The sequence below is a fragment of the Aphelocoma coerulescens genome, chromosome 2 (assembly GCF_041296385.1).
Source record: "Aphelocoma coerulescens isolate FSJ_1873_10779 chromosome 2, UR_Acoe_1.0, whole genome shotgun sequence".
Lineage (NCBI taxonomy): Eukaryota > Metazoa > Chordata > Aves > Passeriformes > Corvidae > Aphelocoma > Aphelocoma coerulescens.
In genome coordinates this window covers 4,212,260-4,224,839 of record NC_091015.1, presented here as the reverse complement: position 1 = coordinate 4,224,839, position 12,580 = coordinate 4,212,260, and the positions used below count along the sequence as shown (strand labels likewise).

Below are 12,580 nucleotides of genomic sequence, written 5' to 3'. Positions count from 1 at the left end.
CTGGCAAAAAAACCCCCGCTGTTTTCCTCCAGCACTGATGCAGAGGCAAGGGTGAGCTGTGTACTCAGTACATAATGATGCAGTACTATCCCCACTGCTTTGCATCCTTTTCTTTCTTGGCATAAAAGAGCCAGATTTTCACCATTTACATTGCACAGATCATAGAAGCCTAGAATGGTTTGGGTTGGAAGTGACCTTTAAAGATCAACTTATTCCACTCCCTGCCATGGCCAGGGACACCTCCCACTATTCCAGGCTGCTCCAAGCCCCGTCCCCAACCTGGCCTTGGACACTTCTGGGGATGGGGTGAGAGATCTTACCTCTGACAACAACAGGACTGTAAAAGAAGCCAGGTCTTGCAGAGCACTTTTCATCTCTTAGGGAGGGTAGAAGTCTTGCCTTATCACCAGCACTTTTAATAGCAGAGGTCCCACTTTGGTTGAGGGCAGAGAAGCAGCAGATGAGCTCTGCCTGAGCAGACGATGGATCCAGCACATTTACTGCACTTAGCTCAGATGGGAAACCCCACGCACAAGGACCCGTAAATGCTAAATCATATTAGGTCCATACTTACATATATACTCAAGCACTTAGACAGCCATCCCAAGTTTTTGCCCCTTCTCCTCTCTCAGCAATAACAAGCTCCAAGCTGAGGGAGCCCCAGCCAGCATTCACACCCAGCATTGCTCCTCTTCAACTACTTCCCGCTCCCTGTGCTGCTCTCACCACCTCAGCCTCTGCCCCTCTGCAGTTCAGGTGTCTGCACTGACCCCACACGCAGCTGTTCACCAAACAACCCCCTGCCATGTGGGTTTTAACTCACACTGAGGGGAAGAGGGGCACAAAACCAACAATTTCTAACTGAAAACCCTCTGTGCGCCTCCAGGACCCCCCCAGCTGTGCACAGCAAACCTGCACTGAGAAAAGCAGCGCCTACGACGGTCACACCTGCACAGCTGGCTGTGTTGTTTATCCTGACAGCTTTAAAAATCCCTTTTGGCACAAATAATGATATTATGTTCTGTACCATACCACAGCACGAGCAATCTGAAAGGCTTTTTTCTGGCTGCTGGCTGAGTGCTATCAGTTTGGGCAGAGCCCACTTGGCTCCTTCTGCCCAGCCCCAGCACATTCAATGAATTACTCAAATCTAAACAGACTCTGCATTTGAATTGATCTCCCAAAGCTCTACAGAGCTGCAGCAGGAAAGCTCTGTATGCGCTGGCACGCCTGCTGCAAAGCAAGATAAATATCTGGCACCTCTCCCGCTCCTACATAACCAAAACGAGGACAAATAGCTGCATTATTGGCTTCATTAGGGCCTGTCTTAGATCTTATTTCTCCTGGTGACAGAAAAAGAGACAAGGGAGACACTGGCACAGGTTGCCCAAGGAAGCAGTGAATGCCTCCTCCCTGGAAGTGTCCAAGGCCCTGCAAGTGTCCAAGGCCCTGCAAGTGTCCAAGGCCCTGCAAGTGTTGGATGGGGCTTGGAGCAACCTGAACTAGTGGAAGGTGCCCCAGTCCATGGCATGGGAGGTAGAACTGGATGATCTTTAACATCCCTTCTAGCCCAAACCATTCTGGGATTCTGTGAAATCCATGACCCAACAGGATTTTCCCAGACCGAAATTCAACAAATATCAAGAGTACAAATCTGGATGTAACTCTTCCAATGCAGCAGAGACATTCTTTCTGCTGAAGAACTGTACACCAGTGACAGGTGAGCAGAAATCAAGGTCTGAGTCCCCTCCCACAGGTCCCCACACACACAAGGAATTCCACCCTACAAAATAAACAAAGTAAGGTCCAGTGTGTTTGAGACACTCACTGCCAAAAAACTCCTGCCAAGACCTGGCCAGCTGGTGGGGGGAAGTCTCGGAGTAGCAATGAGTCTCGACATTTTAAAGAAATGGCTTTATTTTCTTGTTTTAACTACATCATTATAGCTCTCAAGTAGTTTCTGTATTCTCCTCACAGAATGTCCTGGCAGCTTGGCCACCAGCCCAGCTGACCACAGCAGAGCTCACAAAGCCAAGCTGATAAGCACTTGTAGGGCACAATGCATCTGATTTGTCTACACTAGAACCCACCCTAAATATGCCAATATTGTTTTTCTTCTCTCCCCTGGGAACCCCTGATGAACAGCTCAGCTGTTTATATTGCAAACATTTACAGTTAAGGGAAAGATCACCATCCCCCACACCACTGCTTCGGTCCTTCCTGTAAGTCACTGGAATTGGCCAAGACCAGGAACAGTCCAACAAAACTTGCTTATCCCAAAAATGCTGCAAAATAACCCCTTCATTTAATCCTTCTGCTTCTGTGCCCAATGCTACTATTTCCTGACCACTCCACACCACTGATCTGCATAACCAAAACACAAATGGAAAATGTTGTTCATAACAAAAGCAAACACGGCACTAGGGCTTAACATGATGTTCCTCAGCAAGGCTGAACTGGGAACTCTGGACACCAAACACAGTCTCCTGCCCCCCTCAGGTGTACCCCAGCTTCCAGGATTCCTGGGGAACCCTGTGAGGTCTCCATGAGGTGCTGCAAGGAAAATGCCACCATACAGAAAGTTCTGAGGGCAGAACATTTAAGGGAAGGTTATTTGCGCCAAGTATTTTGTGTACCAGCTGAAAGACCACTGAAAGACCCAACACAATTCCCAAGGGGAAGAGCTTACACAAACAGGGCAAAGCTTCTGGATGGGCTTTCACAGCAGTTTTTTTTTAAACACTCTTCCTTCCTCCTTTCGCCCAGAGGTGAAAGTGGAAAGTTTTCTCAGGCAGAGGATGCCCTGGCCACTGAGCACTTCAGCAAACACATTATCCACAAAACTTTGGGTTTTTTCCTCTCTCATTTTAGGAAATTCAATTGTTCAAAGGCCTTATTTAATCAGCTGGTGCAGTCGTACAGCTGAGCCCAAGCATTGAAGAGGCTGTTTCAGCCCTTCCTTTAATGAAGGATGAGCACAATTTCCAAATAACTGTGACAAGCCACATGTCAAAACACGCTTCCACCACCACCTGATAACACCACAAGGTGATTACAACACTCCTGGGATGTTTGTACCTGCTCTCTGGCCACGGGTTTTAGGCTTCCCACCACTACCTTAGGTCTTCTCTTCAATCCCAAAGGTTATCGTATTTATGGAAAACATTAAATATAACATTTATAGCAAGTTCTACAAATCTGAGACATTCCTCTTGTTCTTCTGTTTATGGTACCAACTCCTCTATCAGTTTGTGATTTATGCCACTGGAAGTTTCACAGCAAATACTAAGGAATGTGGCTCCAAAGTATATGTCAAATAGGTATTTTCTCTTGCAACCCCAAGTTTTGGACATTCTCATCAAATAGAAAGACAATACAAAAGTACCAAGTAATGCCAGAAGGTATTAACTGTTCCAAATGACAGCTGGGGACGTGGAATTGAGGTTTCCCAAACTCTGGATCAAGTGACAAAAGACAACACTGCATTGTACTTCTTAATAGGATGTACGTCCTGCAAAGCACAGGGAAAAAGGTCAGCCCCACCCATGAAAACCAGTTCAAGTCTAAGGAGAACCCGATCCACTTTTCTGCCCCGCTCCAAATTTCCATTTTTTTGGACAAGCAGCTTCAAAGTTTTTGTGCAACAGTTCCTTGTCCATAAGAATAATTTTTTAAACCCTGTGTAAAAACCAGCTGCTGAACATTTTCTGCTTCAGTTTTATTCTTTGGTAAGGCACACACACAGCCTTTCAGTAGGACCTTGGGGCTGAATATGTATTAAAAATTGAGAGGTGCTCATATAATTTAATAGTAGGTTCTAGAGGAGCACTTAGCATCCTAACTTTATTCCCTTATCACAGGAGCAAATATTCCTGCTTTATCCAATGTCTAGAAATGATATTAACCATACCTAGGAAATCCTGCTAGATGAGGTCTTAGCATCTGAGTAACAACTTAAGTTATGCCTTCCATAAGATATAAGTGTGGTGTTTGTATATTAGTAATTACTGATACTTTTCTTATTCATAAACTAATTGTTCTGTAAGACTGCAGTAAGGCAATGGAAAAATGTATCTCTGGAGCTGCTTAAACATGCAACTTGTTTGTTTTTTTTTTTCCTGGAGTCATCTCAGGCAACTAAACCAAGCATGATCTAGGAATGAGAAAGTACAAAGGAAAAAACACTAAAAATGATGTCACTTGGCTTATACATCTTGTTTATAGTTATACCACAGCAGGAAATATAATTACAAACATCAGTCTGCACAAGGTATAAAATATTCCGTATTGAAAAGACGCATTGTATTACATAATACTATATAGTTTCTCCAAATTCCAAAGCTCACACACATTCTTCCTGCCTTAACAACCCAAAAGTACATAGAGATCTCCAGGAATACATGGTGTGCACATGCACACATCTGCAAAAGACAGCTTGAAAGTGGCACAAGTAACAAAAATACACAGCCCAGCCCTGTAACCAAATCAGAGGCAATAATTCTTAGACATGGAGTTCAAAGCAACTTCAATAAACAATCACTCCATCATTCTAAAAAGCACATTCTAACTGGAATTACCCTAACTTATTTTAGGAATTGAACTCCAGTAATGTTGTATGAATTATTCAATGATTGTATCAGCTTATTTTCAACCAAATTCTGTTTTCCCTGAGGAAATTCCAACAGTACTTGCATGCACCACATTGCTATTAGCAAGAATCCTTTACATTTTTTTTTCTATACAGATAATGTATTCTTCAAGCTCATTTCCACTGAGGGGAGGAAAAAAAAGCTTTCAGCTTGGCTTTCCTCATGAATAATACATTAAAAATTTAATATTAGCGCACAAATCTTCTTTTTAAGCCTCCAGAAACAGTACTATATTTGCCCTATTACTTCGAAAAGATTCATGTGCATGTTTAAATAAGGGTAAACCATAAGCTCCTGTTCTCTGTAATTAAGCCACAACAAAATATTTCACCATTTATCAGACCAATTCTGAAACAATTCTGTAAAGCTTTGTAACTGTCATTAAAAAAAAGATAATCCCTTACCGTATCCACAATAAGGAGTGTAAGACATTTTGTTCCATAACTCAGTGTTGTAATCTGAAGTGGAACAGATTTTTTTCAGCCATTCACAAAACCCAGGTTTTTGTAAACGGAGGAGAATCCTGATTTCAAGGACGCATATACAGTCCACGTTACTAACAGCAGATGTAAATAAAACCCAAACCCACAAGAAAAAACAGCTGCAAAAATGATGCAAGGGAGGAGAGGGAGGGAAATAAGTGCCTGGTGTAAGGATGAAAACTTCTAGGAAGAGGAGAGTCCTTCTAAGAACAGCAGCCGCATCAATCCCGTGCCACTTGTTCAAGCCTTGACTCCGCAGGCTGAGGGCTCTGCCACGGCCTCAGGCTCCTGATCCCTTCTCAGGCTTGTACAAAAATAAACAAACTGTGGAGCACAAACCCAGATGTTTCAGGAATCAGACAGCAAGAGTCCAATTGTGCTGCTATGGGAGAAGTATTTTTAAGTGTTTGCGTCTGGCGCGTTGGGAGGCGGCACCGCTGGGGCTCAGCTCCCTGGAGGCTTCAAGCGTCTTCTCCAGGAAGCCAGCAGCAAGTTCATGACTCTTTGAGGAACTGGACAAGGTGTCCTCTGAGAAAGGAGCACACATGCTATGATCTGCAGCATAAAGGACAAATATAACCAGCACAGACTTTGCCTTCACTGCTCAGGGCTGGATCCCTGGTGCAGCCCCAGCACAGAGAGGGACTAATAGCTGGATTCAATGGTCTTAAACGTTTTTTCCAGCCTAAATGATTCTAAGATTTCCATGCATTGCCTGGTGGAAGGAAGATCCACATGGGACAGGAAAAATGGCAAAAGAGTTATTTTTATTAAGGTGACTGGAGGAAATGTTGGGGACTCGAATGTATGGCTGCAACTACAGGTTTCAGCCATCACCCCAATCACTCCTTCAAAATAGCTTCTAATTTCTCTTTAAGGTACCATGTTCCACATGAGTTGGGGTACTCTGCTCATTATTACAGCAAAGCAGTAGGAAACAAGAGTTTTCTTCTTTACTTAATTTATTATAATTTTAAAAATTATCATTAAACGATTGGCATTCAAAGATTTCACTCTGGGTTGGACTTCTAGGAAGCTCTTCACATTTCCCAAAGAAAAGCAGATTTAAGGTGCAAGACACGGGAATCAGAGACTCTCCTGTGCCTGGTCTGCAGAGAACTATCTACAAACACAGTTTGTTGATCTGTTCCCAGATCACAGATTGTGGAAGCGAGCTGTAAACCCTGTCATAAACACATTTCTAACCCAGCTTTCAAAGGGAAGTGATGTCCCAGCAAGGTTTGGAATCAGCACTGAAGTTGCTTGGCTTTGCAGCGTCCATGAAAAAGCTCCTACAAACCTGTGGCTCTTCCACTAAAGACCAGTGAATTCCTGGTGGTATTTTTTTCCCAGGAACTTCTATTTTCCTACCTCTCTGCTGTAGTCTTCAATACAAAATCCATGAGCTCTTGTACCTAAACCCTCTCAGAAATAACCCCCTATTGCCTTCTGAGCTGCTAAACCCAGGAGGAGCTCCCTCAGCCAGCTCCTGTGCTCAGCTCTGCACTGACAGTGACTGTCCCCAACATCCCTTGTGTCCCAGAGAAGGAAGTCCCCCCAGGAGCAGCTGGGAGGCAGCGCCCTGATCCACACAGCCTATGTTTGTCCATTACCCTTTTCCTTTTGGCTGCTGCCTCGGCTTCGTGAGCTCCTCTCCCCTTATACAGGAAGCTGGGGCCTCAAGCTTAATCCTGCACATTCAGTTCTCTGCTCTTCCAGCTACCACTACAAATGTACTCTCCCAGAAAAGAAAAAAAAAAAAGAAAAAAAAAAGGCACGGAAAGCTCTCACAATCCAATCTTTGCTAAACTTCTCCAGGGTGAGATTATTTATCTTTTTTTTCCTTTTTTTTTTTTTCTGGGAGCAAACTGAAGGGAAGATTAACAAATTCCTGCAGCTGAACAAACACACTGAACGTTATTCATAAAGACAGAGAGCAGATAATCCAAATCTAAAAGGTACAAACAAACTTTGCAACACCACTATGGCCAGAAAATCTGGAATGTCCAGAGATCTTTAGTCACAGGTTTCAGTGTTACACATCAGGCACTTTCACTCCTGTGGGGCTGGGGAAGCAGCAGCAACAGCATTTGTGGGAGATGGGGAGGAAGATGGGGAAGATGTGGTTAAAAGAAGATTGAGCTTGGCCACAGCAGCCTGGGAACCCAGAGCATCAGATCAAGGAAGGAAAACAAGGAAGGAATCATCTACAACTCTAATTCATCTCCTTTTTCTCTGAAAGCTGTTGAGTTTCTCTGCCTGCTCGCTCCATGCCAGCCTCTAGACTCCACCATCAGCCCCCTCCATCCTCAGAACAGTTTGTTTCCGTCTCAACCCAAAAGGGTGAACGTTCTTTTCCTGTCTCTTGGCCATTGCAACATTGCCAGGCTCACCCCAGTACGTTCCAGGGGAAAAAACCCAACTAACCAAGCATCATATATTGAAACACAGTGTTTTGTAATTTTATTTGTGTATGTGTCCCCTCCCAGCAGCTTCCTCAATTCCTTCTTCCTGAACCTCATGGCCTAAAATAGAGTAAAAAACCCTTCCTGTCATCCTTTCCAATTATTCTGGCGCTTCCTCAGTTAACTGACTGTGAGTAAAACTCCTACACCACACATAAAGACATCTGCAATTTGCTTAAATGCATCCATGGCACTTTGGAGGGGCAGGACTGCCTGGATCCCAGACTCACCGTTCCTTTAACTGACTGGGATCAGCAGCCAACTCCACCACAACTTTTACAGGATTTACACTGAATAATTTTACAACATTTAAGATGTACAGCAGCAAACTGCTGCTTACTGTTGTATCAAGAGCCTCATCCAAAGGAGCTGATGCTTCTCCTAATGCCTGTGCTTGGCTGAGGAACAGCAGCTACTCATGGAAATACCAGGGGATGTGCAAAGGGCACCACAAATCAAGGGGGGCCTTAAAGCACCCTCCCTAAAATTGAGATATTCTGCAAAAAGCATTTAATATGACTAAGAGAAAAGGTGCTCTCTGAAAAGAGAGGGAAGAAGGGGCCCTGCTTAAAGCACAGCTGAAGTGATTTACTTCAGGTTGTCTGAACTGCTGATTCAAGGTGCTTCCAGTGGTAGGTATGAACCTGATGCTTTTAAGCCCTCACTCTTTGTGTTCAGCTACAGATGTCATGGTTAATAATGGAATAGCAACAAGAGGTGGGAAGAAAGGAACAGAAGTGACTGTACCTGGATTAACTATGTGTAGAGCTAACCACACCAATACATCTTTTCTCTATGAAAACCTCTATTCCAGTATCAGCACCACTGTGATTTCTGTTGGCAAACCCACTGCTGAAATGCTGTGAACACATCAGTCACAGAAACCAGGGGCAGATAAATAAATAAATAAAAATCAGGATACCCGTCCCCAGGATAAAAAGAAGAAATTCTCAATTTGTTCAGCCTTTTATTGCAGGTCAGCTTTTCTACTCTGCTTTCTCCCATCTCCTTGGAAAGCTCTCAACAGCAAATCCAGAGGACAAAGCCTTACACAGCAGCTCAGAGAAGTCTTTCCAAAACAGGGTACAGCAGGACAACTTCACCATTCCTACAAATCAGCTGTCACGTTGGAATGTGTAAACAGACATATATCTCTCTTTTTTCTTACTGCTACATGTCAGATCTGACTACTACAAATACCTCAGGATTTTCTAAGGTCTAGCAACACTACCAGTCAGTCGTCTTCTGGTTTTGCACTGATTTATGCCACAAAAACTGGAAATAGTCTGATTAAGTAATATGAAAAACACAGGATTTATGTTTGGCTCATCCAGTCCCTTTCTATTTTTAGTGGAAACACCCAGCATGGCTCCTGTTTCAGGACCTGCAGATTCAGAGTCTCCTCCACTGCATCGCCCAGGTCATCAGTGACTGACCAGTGCCAGACCTGGACACTCCACCACACTGTTCCACCTGCCACATCCCTCTGAAAGCCCTGGACTACTGATGTATCAGCAAAGATTTCTGCATCCATTTCACAGCAGCTTATATGCAGACCAGCATTTTTCTAGTTTGTTCTTAAAAAGCTTCTTTTCAGCTCGTGGCAATCTACTCGTTTTCCCTCCCCATGTTACCAAGTTACAGAAATAAGTTCAGTCCCTGTGACACGGTTTATTTTTGAAAAGAAAAATCTGCTGGGTATGATTGGCTTTCTTGGCTTCTTGCAGTATTTCTCAAGTTTCTGTGTTCCTTTCTGAAAACTGAAATTGGAAATTATGAATAAGGCAGCCTAAGCACTATTTTAGTTCTTATGGGTTTTTTTTAGAAGCTTATTTACTCTTCCCAAGGTGTCAAAGGTAACAGCTCACAGTTCTGAAGTTGTACAGTTTCACACCAGCCACTAGGCATCCAGTGATTTAATTTACCATCTGCTCCCAATTAAAGTCTTAGCCAAAGACTGATACCAGCTTCCCTCCCCCCAATTTAATACAATATTTCAGTTTCAGAACTTGGTGACTTCCCTTTCCTGCTTTCCTGAGCACCAAACCAAATCCTTTGTCTTCCTTTCATTCCTACAATACTTTCCCAATACTTTGCCTTCCCCACAGCCACTGCCAGGTGCATGTTCTGGCAAGCACAAGACAGAGAACATTAAAAATTAATTAAGAAAAAATTAAAAACAGCATCCAAAAATATCAGGGAAGCAAAAATACTCTCGCTCAAACCATCCCTATTGGAAACTAGGGCAGACTTTTTGCAGGCTTCCTTCCTTCCTCTTGTGCTGGAAAAACTTATCAAGTTAGTGAACTACTGTATTTTCTATGCTTCATTTGAACTGGGACAGCCTGTGCCCATCTCCACAATAAAAAAATTCTGTTAAACTGCTACATCATCTTAAATCCTCTTTTTCTTTCAGGCTTGCATCTGAAGGAACTGAGTCATGTCTCCAACTTCTCAGTGCTTACTGAAGTTTGCCACCCTGCAGCTCGCTGACTTTAATGATTTTGCTCTCTTTCTCTCTCTTTGAACCTCTGATAAATGTCACCCCTTCAGCCACCCTTTCTGAGCCACCTTCCGCTTTTGCAGCTGTGGGGCCTCCTTACCTGTGATGCCTTTAGGGATCTCCCTCAGCTGCCTTTCCTGCATCAAATCCTGTTGAAACACGAGAAGGATGTGCTGCACATCATGCCCTGCTGTACTCCTCCCCCAAGTGTCTATTGCAAAAAAAAAAAAAAAAATCACTTCACCAGCACCTTCTGCGGTTTGAATCTCTGCAGCCCTCACCAACACAGGGCACATGCTGTGGGCAGGTACTTGAGTGGAAGCACAGCCAGGGTTTGTAAGGTTTTCCAAGGAAGACTCTCCACTGCAATGTGACCGTGCTGACACCACCAGCAGTGCTCATTTTCCAACCTCTTCTGCTGGGACACAGGAGCTTTAATGAAACTTGCCCACTGCAGCAGCTCCCTGGTGCTCCCATTTATTTTACAGTCGGTTTTGTTATTGCTAACATTTCAACTCAATCTTCCTTTCTTGATAACCCCATAAATGAAACTCAAATATTAATTACAGTGTCACAGAGACCCTTCACAGGGCTGCTGGGTGCCCCACCACTTAACAAGGGCACGATCCTGAAGGTGAGCAAGGACAGAATTAGGGTACATTGTTATGGTGACCCACAGCACAGGACAGCAGCCTTCAAACAGCAAATGCAAGTATTACTGATGTGCTCTGGATCATCAGCACTGCTCCTCTCCATGCCAAGCACATCCTAGTCCACCCTTCAACACGTGCATGAGTCTGAATACAGACCATGGACAGTCTCTGCCAGCACCTCCAAAGTTCTCAAGTGGCTTAAATAGCCACAACATGAGAAGGGCAAGGACCTGTTGGAGTGAGTCCAGAAGAGGCCACAAAGATGCTCCAAGGGCTGGAGCCCCTCTGCTCTGGAGCCAGGCTGGGAGAGCTGGGGGTGTTCACCTGGAGAAGAAAAGGCTCCAGGGAGACCTTAGAGCCCCTTCCAGAGCCTAAAGGGCCTCCAAGAGAGCTGGAGAGGAATTTGGGACAAGGGCCAGGAGTGACAGAACAAGAGGGGATGGCTTTAAACTGATAGAGAGCCAGGCCTGAACAGATAAAAAGGAAAAAACTCTTCCCTGTGAGGGTGGGGAGGCCCTGGCACAGGGTGCCCAGAGCAGCTGAGGCTGCCCCTGGATCCCTGGAAGTGCCTAAGGCCAGGTTGGACAGGGCTTGGAGCAACCTGGGATAGTGGAAGGCATCCCTGCCCATGGCAGAGGGTGGGACTGGAGGGTCTTCAAGATCCTTTCCAACCCAAACCATTCTGTGAGTCTGTGATTAAAGAGGTGTCATCCGGCACAGGTGAAGGACTCTGTAGACACCGAAATCCCCTCCTGTGACAGACCCTGCGTTCTCCTGCCCGTGGCAGACCCCCTCCTTGCACAACCACAGCTTTTACCATATCTGCCACAGCTTGTGGCTCACACTGATCCTCCCTCACCAATGCAGAGCTCAGATATTTAAAAATGTAAGTGCTGTAACAAATCTTCATGTCCAGATGAAATACGAAAGTCATTTTGAGAGGGGCATATTAATCCTTAGGGAATGGCTCTTACTTTCCTACCAAGACAACTTTAGGTTGTATTCTTCAGAGTTTAAGAATTACCAGAGAGGCAGAGTAGCACACAAAAGTGATGTGGAATTCAGTCCAGGTCCCCACAAAAGCACCTCTTGACAGGGCACATTTCCCCTTTGATCCAGCATGGGCCTGACTACAGCCAGTTCTGCCCAACTGCTTTTAAGAAAGTTGCCACTGGGACCAAGGCTCCCCTTCTGGGATTAACCACACCAAATCCAACTATTTTTGTTTGGTGGGTGTTTTTTTAAATGCTTTTTTTTGCTTGTTTAAGCATTTTTTTAAATTAATGCTTAACTTAAATGCCTGTGAAAGAGGAATAAAAACAACAACCAACCGACCTTTGGGCAATTTTGTAGTGTTTCTAACTGAACTTCTGAGGACAGCGTGCATTGGTAAAATACACAGATCTGTACAACACTTATACTTTTCCTTACAGGTAGGATACAAATGGATCACAACACTTTAATCAATATGAAACACCCTCAGAAGAACAGATAAAAGTTATATTGTGGTTGTTCCAGGCTGATTTTTTTTTAAACACACTATTTCTGAACATCGCTGTGTATGTTCAACTGTTCATAACACTGAAAAATTTAGACCTGCAGAATTCAAGGAGTGCAAAAAAAAGAAGAAACACGATGTTCCAGGCCAGTGATGACAACTCAGAGGGACACCAATGGGTTCCCATCATGTTTCAAGCAACAACCACTGTCACCACAGAGCAGAGCTGCCAGAGGACGTCCCCAAACTTAAAAGAGGCTCTTGTAACAACAAATGTTTCTACCACCACACTCCATCTACACTATCACTTGATACAAGAATTCTCAAATC

General features: G+C 44.2%; 1 protein-coding gene across 8 annotated transcripts in view; it reads right to left on the bottom strand.

Moving 5' to 3' along the window:
* The window catches only part of CTDSPL (CTD small phosphatase like), an 80,805-nt gene that overhangs the window by 46,500 nt on the left and 21,725 nt on the right, over positions 1-12,580 (bottom strand). The window contains exon 1 of one of the 8 annotated variants that reach the window (XM_069006309.1): positions 5,054-5,445. The exons of the other annotated variants lie outside the window; for them this stretch is intronic. Coding sequence (XP_068862410.1) covers positions 5,054-5,081 — 28 coding nt within the window. The 5' untranslated portion in view covers positions 5,082-5,445. Of the gene's footprint in view, positions 1-5,053; positions 5,446-12,580 lie in introns of those variants that run through there. 8 annotated transcript variants of the gene reach the window in all.